This window comes from Perca fluviatilis, chromosome 1 (assembly GCF_010015445.1).
Source record: "Perca fluviatilis chromosome 1, GENO_Pfluv_1.0, whole genome shotgun sequence".
NCBI classification, from domain to species: Eukaryota; Metazoa; Chordata; class Actinopteri; order Perciformes; family Percidae; genus Perca; species Perca fluviatilis.
Window position 1 is genome coordinate 33,136,677 of NC_053112.1, and position 12,878 is coordinate 33,149,554.

Here is a 12,878-nt window from a genome sequence, read left to right on the forward strand (position 1 = left end):
GTTGTGGAATAAAACAACATCAATAATATCTGATGTGATAGGATGTTGAATTCCTACTGACCAGATTGTTTTGTTACTTAATGACGACTCTAAACTACATCTGCTCGGAAGACAAAAGAAAGTTTGGTTAGCCGGCTCAACCGCGACCAAGAAAATGATAGCTCAGCGCTGGCTTTTTCTATTTCTATTCTTTCTATCTTTCCTTTAAAATAAAGTAATGTCAAGAGTGATTTTCCTTTTCTGATTGTTCCATTGGAAGAATTTTTAGTGTCCCAAATAAGTATTCAACATCTCCCAAAAACAAAAAAGCTATATATTAATATTCCTTATTTGTGTAACCAAAGTGTTAGGTGACCCCTACATTTTTTCTTGAGACCCCTTGAAGGGTCCTGATACCCAGGCTGGGAACCAGCAGTCTAGAATCAGATCTTTCGCCAAGAAGAATAACATAAGGGAAAATAGTTGAATTGTTATTATTTAATTGTTATAATTACTTATTATTTACTTTTTTAGTGTATGTCCAAGTCTAAAAGAAAGTTGGTCTCTAAAAGTCCCATAACGTGTGACTTGAAATCATAAAATTTAAAATCTATGCTTCGGATCCCCAAATTTCCTAGAAAAAAAGTACAGAGGACATGACCTCAGCTACAGCCCTGGTTGATGTGTCTGATCAAATGTTGTCCAAACAGTGCAAGAAGCAGTCTTTCATAAGAGGAATTGGAAAGTTTTACACACTTTAAATTGCTCATTATGACTCTACAAAGGACCAAACTTGAAACTATGGTGAAGTAAGTCTCCTATAATGACACAAACACACACTCTCTCACAAACACATTCCCTGGTGTACTCTGTATTTTCCACTCAAAGATTGCCCAAGAATGACTGAATGTGATGATTGCGACAGACGGACGATGCTCTGTAACATCACAGCTCTTGAAGGCAAACAAACATGGCTGTGAAATGGAGCTGATAGAGTGTGACAGGCAGCAACAGTGCCTGCTGGGTAGACAGTGATTCAGTCTACACAAGGTAAATTTAGAGAGACGGGTCACTGGAAATATGATGTTATGAATGTGTCCTGTAGGGGATTACATCACATTTCTGTTCACTGTGACACTGTGATCAAAATTATCAACATACCCGTCCTTATACAGCGTATACCAGTAAAGCCTGGTGTGAGACGATGTGCACATTGTTTGCCACATCATGTTTGGTAAGAAGAACTGCAGTTTTATTTACATGTAAACCAGTTCAGCCAGAATCTGGCACAGTGTGAACAAAGCTGTTTGAAAGTCAATCTGCCTGTGCATTCAGTGAGAAAAAACCCTACACCTTCTGCTGTAGAGCATCTAAGGGTAGAAGTGTAGATTTACAGCGTTTGTACTTTCTTAATAAAGGTACAATTATTTGGTACAAACATTAATGTCCCCCCTCCCATTAATGTTTGTACCAAAGGTCTTAGCAGTCCATCCAACACCTGTCAAGACATTTGACTCAAACCACAAATGTTAACCTCATGGCAATGCTACAGGAAAAGGCAGAGGATCACCAAAGTCAGCCGGATTCATCATCTGGGAACGATCAATGTCTGTACAAAATGTCACGCAATCCATTCAATAATTGTTGAGATATTTCAAAAACAAAGTGGTGGACTGGCCGACATTTCCATCCCTAAAGCCACACCACCATCATGATTTCATCTAGAGATTTTATCTATTGAAATTTTATTCAAAGCTGAAACATTTACAAAAGGCATTCCTTGAAAATAATATCTTTGGTATATCGTATTCTCATATTTACAGTGCAACATACTGCAAAACACTGACTGACACGTTTAGAAAGCACTCACATTTAGATCAGTGTTGTGACTGCTTAGATTCAACACTTTTGAGCCAAACCTGGAAACAAAACATCTGAACTGCATCTGTAAACATAAAGTATTCAGTCAGAGAGTTATTATCTACTGTATGGTGACATGAAAATGTTAATTAGTAGCAGCTTTTAGAAAGCTGTTTCTGCAACGGGTATTTATCAAAAGACTCATAAATCGGGTGCAACTGATTTCACACACAGAATAAAAACACTTTCTCTAAAAGTCCTGACCAGCTCTGCACAGGCATGAAAAGGAGTGGCCTTCTCTGTCATGCATGCCTGCAATCTTCTACAGGATATTTCACCATTCAAACCTGCAGCTGGAGGGAGTGACACAGTGTAATACAACAAAGAGGCTTTGAGCTGAAGAGAAGTAACTACAAGCAGTCATATCTGTGAGGGTTGGAGAAGAGCATCAGCCTAATGCGCTTTAAGTTGACCGCATATACTCTTTAACAGTATGACTCTGCAGAAAAAATTGAATGGTTGGTAGCTACAGCACAGTGTTATCTGGGTTTAACAGGAATACTCTTCACTCTGAATGATTAATTGCGACAGAACATACTGTGCTTTTACCTGGATTATAACTGCTTAACAGTTCAACAATACAATCGAAACAGGCAAAGCATGACAGAAACAATACATGTCTTGAAAGAGTTGGGATGTTGTTTCACGGCAGTCTAATTAGTTCCTGTTGCTGGATTATTGTAGAAAGGTCAGAACGTCCAAAGGGACATCAATGCATCGTTGACTGTGTGTCCTTGCGTGCCGGGAGAGCGTCCATTGTTGCAGAAATCATGGGAGAGAGAGGTGAACTGTCAGAGTCAGAGAGACAGAGGTCATTTCTCTATAATCAAACCAGGAGTGGTGATAGAGTTCACAGTTCACATCCTTTTTTATTTAGTCCTCCCATATAGTGTTAGAGTTTTGTAGTGCAGTGCTGTTTTGTTCATTCTCTTAAATTTGGTTTGGAAATGTTTTTCTAAATACCTTTAACAAACCATGTTTCTTTTGAGAGTAGGTTTAATATGGTTCAACTCCTTCCTGTGCAACGTAATTGGCTGGTTTCAAGACTTGAACTTTGAGGCAGCTTCAACAACATTTTACATGCTTCCTTTCTTTCTTTAATTTGTTCCACTATTGTGCCTAACTTACTGTGGAATTTCACAGGTCTGACAAACAGGGCAGAGCTGCTGCAGTGTGCAACCACAGCAGCTGTACCACATTTACTTTTGTTTGGAGATCTCTTGTGTAACCCTATGTGTACAGAGTGCCTCCACACTGAATGAAAGTTCCATCTAACCCTTGCACAGCTTTAGAAATAAAATCCTGGGAAAAAGCCGTGTGTAAATGATGTTGGTCAACAGTTTGTTAAGTGGACCTTGTCCTTGCCTATCCAGCCCTTCCAGTAAGGAGACTATCCCGGGGTTAAGTTGCGCCACACTTCCATGCATGCCTGGTGTAATCACTAGCAGGTGTTAGGAGTGATTGTGCTTTCAAAGAGTAACATGTGTAATGACGGAAGGGTCACAGTTTATCAGTCGTAGCTATGCTGAAACCAACTGGTGCATCACAACAAACACGGGCTGGCAGGAAAAGGCTAACTGTTCTATAGCCCAAGTCGACTTTTGATCTGTACCGTGTTAGCATTATTGTGTCGATAGATATTTACATTATTGTTTTGAGTGTATTCATAAGAAGATAGTTCATTCGAAGTAGGTTGTGTTCACACCTGCAGGAATGGTGCTTAATAAATAATTGCTCATGTTGTGACACACTGCTAGTGGCTGTTACACAGTGACTGACGGTTTTGTCATCAACATTAGCAAATGAACTCTCAAGGTTCACAGACGAGCAGGAGAGAAAATATTAACAAAGAGTAAAGCTAACGTATACTCATGCACTATATCTTGTGCGTTTGTATTTGTTTTTATATCTAAAAAACAACATTTTAGAGTTGATTCAGTAAAGACTTCACACATTTCCAGGCATATTATGGCTTAAAGTGATATGTTTTTGATCATGAGGGATGAGTGACACGAAACTGAATAAAATCTGTGTTCATGAACAGACAAACGTTTAATAAGTGTAGCTTAGCATGCTCACCAAAAATAGATTCATGCAAGTTTAGAGTCCTCTGCAGGTTTACCTAGAACAAACAAACACATGAGATTACTCATAAATTCACTAAACCATCAATCTAAGCAATATACAGTGTTGGCAAAAATGACTAATAAACTGACACAAGACAGGTTTTAACAATTAGAGCAACAGGGACCTCTGCTGGATAAACTCCCCCAACTAATCTTACTGCTATTGTTAAATATGCCTGTACTATAAATATAAGTACCATAAGTGAAAGTGTTCATTATGCAGAAAGGCCCATTTCAGAATAATGTAAATTATATTATTGTATTATAATTATTGATGCATTAATGTATACATCACTTTAATGTGGCACTGTTAGCTAGTAAAGGTGGAGCTAATTTCAATTGCTTTACATATAGCTGGTAGCTCATTAATTTACCCCTAGAGGATCAGTTAAGTCTTATCTTAATCTATAATGATAGATCATAATTTATTTGTTGAGTATATTTTGTGTTATTAATCTGATTCTGTAAAGTAACTAAGGTTACTTTACAGAATATGTAATATTCTGTAAATGTAGTGGAGTAAAAAGTGCAATATTTGCCTCTGAATTGTATTAGAGTAGAAGTAACATAAAAAGGGAAATACTCAGGTAAAGTACAAGTACTTCAAAGTTACGTTCCACCACTGAAGAAAATGAAATACATTTATCTTTTTTTTTTTTAAAGAAGGTATATAAGTATATGTTTTTATATATTTTTACAGTTCTATTTAAAAAAGATACCTACCATCCTTTTTCATCCATTGGCCCAACTCTTCCATTTCTAGCTCCAGCACAGAGGGCACATCTTCTTCAAACATGGGCCTGGAAGATACAAAGTGTTCAGAAAATCAAATAAGACACAAAAAGCAGGTCAGCAAACTAACTTGTTTCTGACACCGGCAGTTGGTACCGGTTGAACTTGCTGGTGCAACCACTACTGACAGAGTTCCGTGACAGTTACAGTTTAATTGGCATTGTTACATCCACTCCGCAATTTTGTCAGATCTGTGACCAAGCAAATATAAACAGACATTACTCCCCAGATGCCCTTGTTTGATCATTATTTGTAGATACCCTTTTAAGTAAATCTGTTGTTTGTGAGTGTTGATTAGTTATTTGTTAGTTACTGAAGTTAGTTAGTTTTTCTGCGATCAGTTACCTAGCCGTTAGCTGCCTGAGGCTAATATGTTGCTAAAACAACACTGTTAGGATAACTGTTCATGTGTTTTACTCTTTTTACTTTTACTTTTGTGGACTATATGGAGGCATACATGTTTACTATATTATTCATTGATCTCATTAAATTGATTGTGTTTTGTCCAATACTCTTTTCACAGCTTCATAATTGCTTCCAGTAGAGACTTCAAAGGCCACCTCCTGTTGATATAGACATTATTAGATTAGATATTAAATAGATATTGTGTTCTAAGTAGCAATGAAGAAATATATGTTACTACAAGATGACTTGTGTTACCTCTATGTTACTTTAAAATAACTCTTGTGCTCGTATGCACATGGAACCCAAACCTCTTTTGCACATATAGGTCATGTTTTTCAAACATAGATAAATACATACATAAACTCAATAACACATTGAGAGTAATCACTTCCTAAGCATTTGACATTAAGTTACTGACAATCTCTTTCAAATTCAGCATTTTACACAGTGGACAACAGTCCTTGAAATTAGCAGCTATAGTTAAAAAAAAAGTTAACTTCTCAATACTTACATTGGCACCTTCTCTGTACTTGACCCATCCAAATATGGATCCTCTTTTCCCAGCTCTATGAAAAGAGAACATGGCTCAGTGCTCTTTATTATGATAAAATGACAAATCACATTACAGTATTTGAACACTATATATTAAACTTAAAAGATCGCTAAATAAGTTATTTAGTAGTTATGTTAATAAACACTGGTACGTAGCTGAGGTATTTTTTAACAATGTCAACCGTCAGTCCCTTAACCCTCATGGTATCCAGCCATACAGAGAATTTTAGTATTAATTGTCACTTTCATTTGTAAAACTTCATGACAGTAGCACAAAATTTGACGTTGACGACATTCACCCCCATTGGAAATATCTGCAAATAAAACTTAAACCATCTGCATTGGCCACCAGTGGTAAGTGGGAAAAGAAAATATTTTTTTCTTGTGATTTGGGTGAACTGGCCATTTAAAGTGTTTCCTCCTGTGATGGACATACCTTGATCTCTCACTTTTTGGTTACACCTGCGATGGATGAAAATACCACAAACTATCATGCTGATGATTACGACCACCAGAACCACAGGGATCAGGATGATGATGGGACTCAAACCATTGTCCTCCTCTGGTACGTCAGTCGAATCCTGGGGGTCATTTGTTGTTTCTGAAGATACTGCAGAAGAAGGCAACAGTCAGTCTTTAGATTGGTTACTTATGTAATAATAATAATAATAAGAATAATAATAATAATAAGAAGAAGAAGAAGAAGAAGAAGAAGAAAATAATTTTTTTTAATAAATGTGTCCTACTGCATTTTTATTTTTATTTTTTTAATTGAATGATTAATACGAGTAGTAAATTATTTGTATGTGGCGCAGTAGCTCAGTCCGTGGTGACTTGGCTTAGAAGTTCAAGTCTCCGTATGGTAGCTTGAGAGGTGCCAGTTCACGTCCTGGGCACTGCAGAGGTGCCCTTGAGCAAGGCACTGAACCCCAAAACTGCCCCAGGGCTGCCATAGTATGCATGAGCCCTCTGAAATGCATGTGTGTAGTGTGTGTAAGGAGGGATATGCGAAGAGATACATTTTGACTGCCCTATGTAAAATTGCCTTGTGTTAACTGACAAATTGAGCATTTTAATATGAATTATCTTTGCATTTACAGTAATCGTAGACAGAAACCTGTACTGTGCTGGTATATTAGGTCCGACATAACAACAACAGGGAGGGAGCGGCTCTGTCCTGAGCCATCTTCTATGGTATTTTCAATTGGAAACAACAGTAGAATGATACTTCTGAAACATGTCAATGAGTAGCCTACTAACTCACTTTGTTTTCCTTCTCTGATATGGCGCCAAGAGGTGGCATGACATTTAATTAGGATATACATTGCTGAAAGCTGAACAGTGAATCATGAAAGGGTAGATTGGGGTTTTTCAGCAAAAACAGCACTGCTGATGCAGACGTACACAACTCCTGTCAAATTAAATAAATACAACAGTAATTATTATCAATATACCTGACCTTTGTTTTAAATGCAATGAGGCTAAAGGAACATGTATGCACTGTGTCTGGGAGTTTGACAAAATTAAAACATTCTGGAGGGAGGTGATCAATAAAACTATGTTCATCTGTCTGTGAACATTCCAGCTTGTTAAAAATTGTAACTGCAATAAAAAGTAAATAAAACATAGTTAAAAAAAAGCTGTTGTGGACTTAAGAAAACATTATACTATCTGTGTCACGAGGGTCCAAGTGACATAGGAGGGTATACCATAGACTCGAAAAAAATAGGGGTATCCGCGTGCTATGTTTTTTTTGGAACACATCCTCCAAGCGGATAATATAAACAGACCTACTATTACTATGTGTCGGTGGGGTCGTCAGCTGTCCGTTTTTGCTTCGGTTCAGGAGTATATTCAATCTTTCACTGTCCTCTTCTTTAAGGGAGGGGTCCAGTGCTGAAGTGTCATTAGAAACAGTTGGGAGTGTTTCTACAAACAGAGAGAGAGAGACACATCATCATGATGACAGCATTGAGTAATGAGTAATTGTCATGAGTTTTATGTGACGTATCAATTGTACATGGCCAAGAGTATAAGGACACATGAGCGTTATGTGATTGTAGAACGTCTCATTCCACTCAAAAAAAAAAAAAAAAAAGTTTACAACAAGTTATAACTTGTAGAAAACCTTTCCAGTCAAGGCAAGACCAGGTACAGTAGGTTCAAATGTACCACAGAAAGTGAACCAGAATTGGTTTGACCAGAATGAAGAGCCAATAGTCACTTTCAGTGAAACAGAAGTAAAAGGAACCCACCACCATTCAGCCCACTGACTATAGCACATTCGACCTCTGATACCCCCCCACAAGGCCAAAAAAGAGCAAAGAGCTTATATTCTACAATTAAAAATGCTCTCATGGTGGGTATTTGACATGTTTAGAGGTGATATGCTTAAATGAGACAACTTTTAGGCCAACAAAAAAAGAGGCCCTTGGGGCCTGGTGTTAGTGGTTATAAGATACATTACATTACATTGTTTTGTTTTTGTTCATTTAACAAAAGCAGATCAGTGTCATTGCCATGTTGAAACAGGAAAGAACTTTACTCAAACTGTTGCCAAAAAATTGTAAGCACACTATTGTCTAAAATATCATTGTAGGCTGTAGCATCCTCACCTATAAAAATAAAACCCAATATGGCCTGTGTTCTCACAACTGGTCTACAGATGTAGTTTCCCAGAGTTCAAAAAAACATTTATTTATTTTTGAATGCTTTTAAATATGCTGCCGCTTCTTCCTGGAACAATGTACAAAAGTACTTGAAATGATCAGGGCTGGGCATCCTGTTGGCCTTATGTTTAAAAGGCATACCATTTTTTTCTTCTCTGCACTACATGGCGCCAAAAAGTGGCATTAAATTGCATTAGGATATAAAATGCTGAAGAACTGAACAACAATGAATCATTTGTATATAACCGTCCTGAGGGCAGATCCGGGGGTTTTCAGCAAAAACAGCACTGTGTAGAATAAAAGCTGTTGTGTTGTGCGCACCGGGATATATATATTTGAACCTTAATTTAACCAGGAAAGTCATTAGAAACAAATTATTATTTGCAATGGTGGCTTGGCAAAAGGCAAAGCCTCTTGAGGGAGGGGGGTAGGGGCTAAAAGAGAAATGTCAAAAGTTAAAAAGACAGCAGCACACATCCAAACATTTACCACACATCCACTACTTACACACAATCATAACAAGCATTACATGTAACAACGAACATTAAATAAATGACATACAGTCTAGCACACAAGCATCGGGCAATACAACAACTGAACAAGAGTAGCATACACAAACAGTTAGACCAACAGGCAAAGCAGCAGCAAGAGAACAAAAATATGCATGGGACAGCAGTAAGCAGCACACAGATAAAGGTTAGGGAATATAAGTGGGTCAGGGAACAGCTGCATGTATAAGCGACAATTAAGAGTTCTTAAGGGCTGACTTGGAGATCAAATTCTCCAACTTTAGTGTCTTTTACAATTTATTCCAGTCTTTGGCTGCAGCAGACTGGAATGACCAGACAAACCGAAACTGGTATTTGTTTAGGGAACATTTTTCAATAGAAAAACGGGTGTTGCAGGCAATGCGTTTTGCATCAAGTGACACAAGTGTGTGTGTGTGTGTGTGGGGGGGGTAGATAAGAATAACCCAATGAATATTATGCCGGGTGTGTAAAGATGGCCAGTTGATAGAAGAATAAAGAGTGCAGTGGTGTGTTTTGAAAGGGGCATTTGTTGCAAACCGCATAGCAAAATGATAGAAAACATTGAGCTTCTGGAGTGCTCCCTTGAATGTCGACCTATAACATCACCACAGTCTAACATGGGAAGAATGGTCATTTGAACAAGAGTTAGTTAAATGTCATCAGAGGGTATATGTGTAGACCTACTTTGTGCCCGTGGGGTCCGCAGCTGTCTGTGTTCGCTTCCGTTCTGGAGTATATTTGGGCCTTTATTGTCCAGTGCTGAAGTGGCATTAGAAACAGTTGGGAGTGTTTCTACAGAGAGAGAGAGACACATCATCATGACGACAGCATTGAGTAATAAGTCATTCTCATGAGTTTTGTGTGAAATGTCCATTATACATGGCCAAAAGTATGTCGACACATGAGCGTTTTGTGATTGTTTAATGTCTCATTCCAAAACCATGGGCATAACAGTAATATCCTGCTAGAATGACTTCCACTCCTCTTAAAAAAACTGTTTACAACAAGTTCTAACTTGTAGAAAGCCTTCCACTCATTTTGCACAGGCAAGACCAGGTAGGTTCAAATGTACCACTGAAAGTGAACCTCAACAAAATGTCTTTCCCAGAATGAAGAGACAATGAAACAGAAGTAAAAGGAACCAATGCCCCCCTAACTCCCCCACCATTCAGCCCGCTGACTATAGCACATTCAACCTGTGACACCTCCCACAAAGCCAAAAGAGAGCAAAGAGTTTATATTCTACAATTAAAAATGTTCTCATGGTGGGTATTTTACATCTTTATAGTCAACATGGTTAAATGAGACGACTTTCAGGCCAACAAAAAAAGAAATAAATGACGCTTGGGGCCAGGTGTCTGTGCTTATATAGTCTCGCTTTGCCAGTTCCTCTTCCACACACTGCGGAGGAGGGTCTGGCTAGTCCACATGGCATTTCGGGATGGGAGAAAAACGTACTCTGGTTTGTTGGCATTTCTTTAAAACCAATCACAATCGCCATGGGCGGCGCTAAGCTCTGCACGTAAGCGCTGCAAAATAGCCTCGGGAAAGAAACTTGTTTTGGTGGAATGTGTACGTTCAAAAAGTTTTAGTCGTGCGAGAGAAAACTCAGATTGGACAGATAGTCTAGCTAGCTGTCTGGATTTACCCTGCAGAGATCTGAGGAGCAGTTAACCATAGTCCTCAGAAATCCACCAGAGTTTAAAATGCCAACACAAAAAAAAGCGGTTGGAAAAGTGGAACGTTGAGGATATAGACTAGTGCTTATATGATACCTTACATTGTTTTTTTCTTTCACTTAACAAAAGTACATCAGTGTTAAAGGTCCTTTGTGTTTTCATGGACCATTGTCAAAGATATGATTGTATGCTGTAGCATCCTCATTACCTGTAAAACCAATATTTTTTCAAAGCTTTTAAATATGCTGCTGCTTCATCCTGGAACAGTTTTAAAAAAAGTACTTGAAATGATCAGGGCTGGGCATCCTGTTGGCCTTATGGTTAAAAGGCATACCATTTAACTACTTACCACAGTTTGATTCCAGCCAGGGACCTTTGTTGCATGGCATAGCACTTTCTTTCTCTCTTTTTTTTTTTTTTTTTTTTTTTTTTTTTTTTTTTTTTTCTCTCTCTCTCTCTCTCTCTCTCTCTCTCTCTCTCTCTCTTTTTTTTTTTTTTTTTCTCTCTTTTTTAGCGCCATGTTTCCTGTCTATCTCTACACTATCAATTATTGCATTGAACAGAGGCAGAAAAAAATTGTGAATTTAAGTCAGTTTCAAAGTAGTCAGACTCAACGGATGTACATTGCTGGGATAAAGCCTGACATTATGCTGTCTCCGCTATCAGGACTTTAGAGGTTTGTGATTGGTTTAAAGAAATACAAACAAGCCAGAGCGTTTTTTTCCCCTATCCGAGAATAGATAGGCAGTGTGTAGCTAGACCATACTCCATCGCGGACACAGCACTGTGGTGATATGGCTGGCAATGCGAGACTAGTTTCAAAGGATCTGGACAAAAGTAGTCTTGTGTTAATGTGACTCTGAATTTATTGTTATTTTTAGACAGTTTTGAAATCTCATACCCGTTTATCATCATATACTGTAACTGGATATTGTTCAGTTTAACAGCATGTGCCATTTGTCTTAGCCTGTTCTTTGTATTGTATATTAATGTTGTAACAATGTTTTTATAACCTCTGGACCAAATGTCTCTTAAAAATATTTTAATTTCATTGAGATTTCCACTTGGTTAGATAAAAATAGATATTTCTTTTTTTTTTAAAGGGGAACTGAGCTCAAACCGGGAAAACAGCCCCACAGTGTTCACATACTTTAGGCCACATAGTGTGTTATTATTTCTATAATTGATTTTGTTATTCACGTCTCTACTGAGATCAACGTATCACCATCACCTTCTGCCTCTGGATCACCTGCCTTCTCTTCTTGTGTCTCAGCTTCTGTATCTGCCCCATCACCATTTATATTAAGAGTGAAACCCACACGTGTATGAAGACAGCCTAGTTTCAGCTTGGTTTCTGAAACATCTGAATAACTGTGACAGGCAGATCATACAGGAACTTAAGACTTCCGTGTGCATGATTTCAAGCAGTTGCTACAAAAATCAGAACTGTTGCAAAATGCACCTACTGCGCGAGGAGTAGGTGGAGATATTCAACATGTTGAGCAATTTGTTCCTGTCACATTGTAAAAGATTCCACTTTGTCAGAAAAAGATCCTCTTGCTCAAGAACATTTACTAGAATTTAAACAAAAGAGGAATGCCAATTACCCGTTTTTAAAATACTGAGACTATGGTGTATTTTGTACAAATTTAAAAAGGTTTCTTAGGCTCATCTTGGCTTTAAAAAACACTAGACAGACACTAGTTTAATTTGAAATACAGAAGAGACTACATTTCTACACATGGCCTAGTTTTGACAAAACGTGGATTGAAGTAAAACTGTAACTTAAACCTTTCCTACTTTGTGTCCTCAAGCCTTGCTTTTTTTAATTTATCTGCTCTATCTAGTGTTTTTAAATTCGTTATAAAAAAAACTTTTCACAGTATGAATAATAAACACTCCTTCCAGTCAAGAAGTTCACACTCACAGTCACAAAGTCAGAAAAGTAGCACAAAGAAGAAAGCAGGGAGGAGACAGGAAAGTGGAATCGAGTCCAGAGAGTAACAAAACTAATCTTCCAGTCCTACCTGTCCCTGTCAGAGTGGTCAGCAGCAGTGGCAGCAGCAGCAGCAGCAGCAGCAGAGGGGTCTTCGCCCGGGGCCCTCTCATGCTACCAGTCCCAGAAGCAAACATAGTGCCATTGTGGTCCCACTTCCTTCTCTACTGTCACAACACCGCACTTCCTGATCTGACTTTACATGTTGAATGGAAGGAAAAGAAAAAAAA

At 38.1% G+C, this 12,878-nt stretch overlaps 1 protein-coding gene across 5 annotated transcripts; it reads right to left on the reverse strand.

The window, feature by feature from the left end:
• Positions 1-834: 834 nt before the first annotated feature.
• On the reverse strand, positions 835-12,878 carry tmem154 (transmembrane protein 154). 5 transcript variants are annotated; one of them, XM_039814810.1, is made up of 8 exons: positions 12,680-12,876; positions 9,658-9,765; positions 7,569-7,703; positions 6,211-6,384; positions 5,734-5,788; positions 4,749-4,825; positions 3,979-4,021; positions 835-2,632 (listed from the first exon to the last, which is right to left on the reverse strand). In XM_039814810.1, exons 1-7 carry the CDS (start codon positions 12,783-12,785, stop codon positions 3,990-3,992), a joined length of 687 nt encoding a protein of 228 aa, XP_039670744.1. In that variant the 5' UTR covers positions 12,786-12,876; the 3' UTR covers positions 835-2,632; positions 3,979-3,989. The 5 variants fall into 5 exon arrangements, with proteins under 5 accessions (XP_039670744.1, XP_039670733.1, XP_039670761.1 ...); XM_039814799.1 differs by having other exon boundaries at positions 835-2,687; XM_039814827.1 differs by lacking the exon at positions 9,658-9,765 and having other exon boundaries at positions 835-2,687; positions 12,680-12,878.

Excerpts from the sequence above, each read along its gene's own strand:
- tmem154 (XM_039814810.1), bottom strand. The coding sequence starts at position 12,785 with ATGTTTGCTTCTGGGACTGGTAGCATGAGAGGGCCCCGGGCGAAGACC. Across the intron at positions 6,385-7,568 it reads CCCACCGACACATAGTAATA|TATCTTCAGAAACAACAAAT; the intron begins GTAGGTCTGTTT and ends CTTCTTCTGCAG. Across the intron at positions 5,789-6,210 it reads CCAAAAAGTGAGAGATCAAG|AGCTGGGAAAAGAGGATCCA; the intron begins GTATGTCCATCA and ends CTCTTTTCATAG.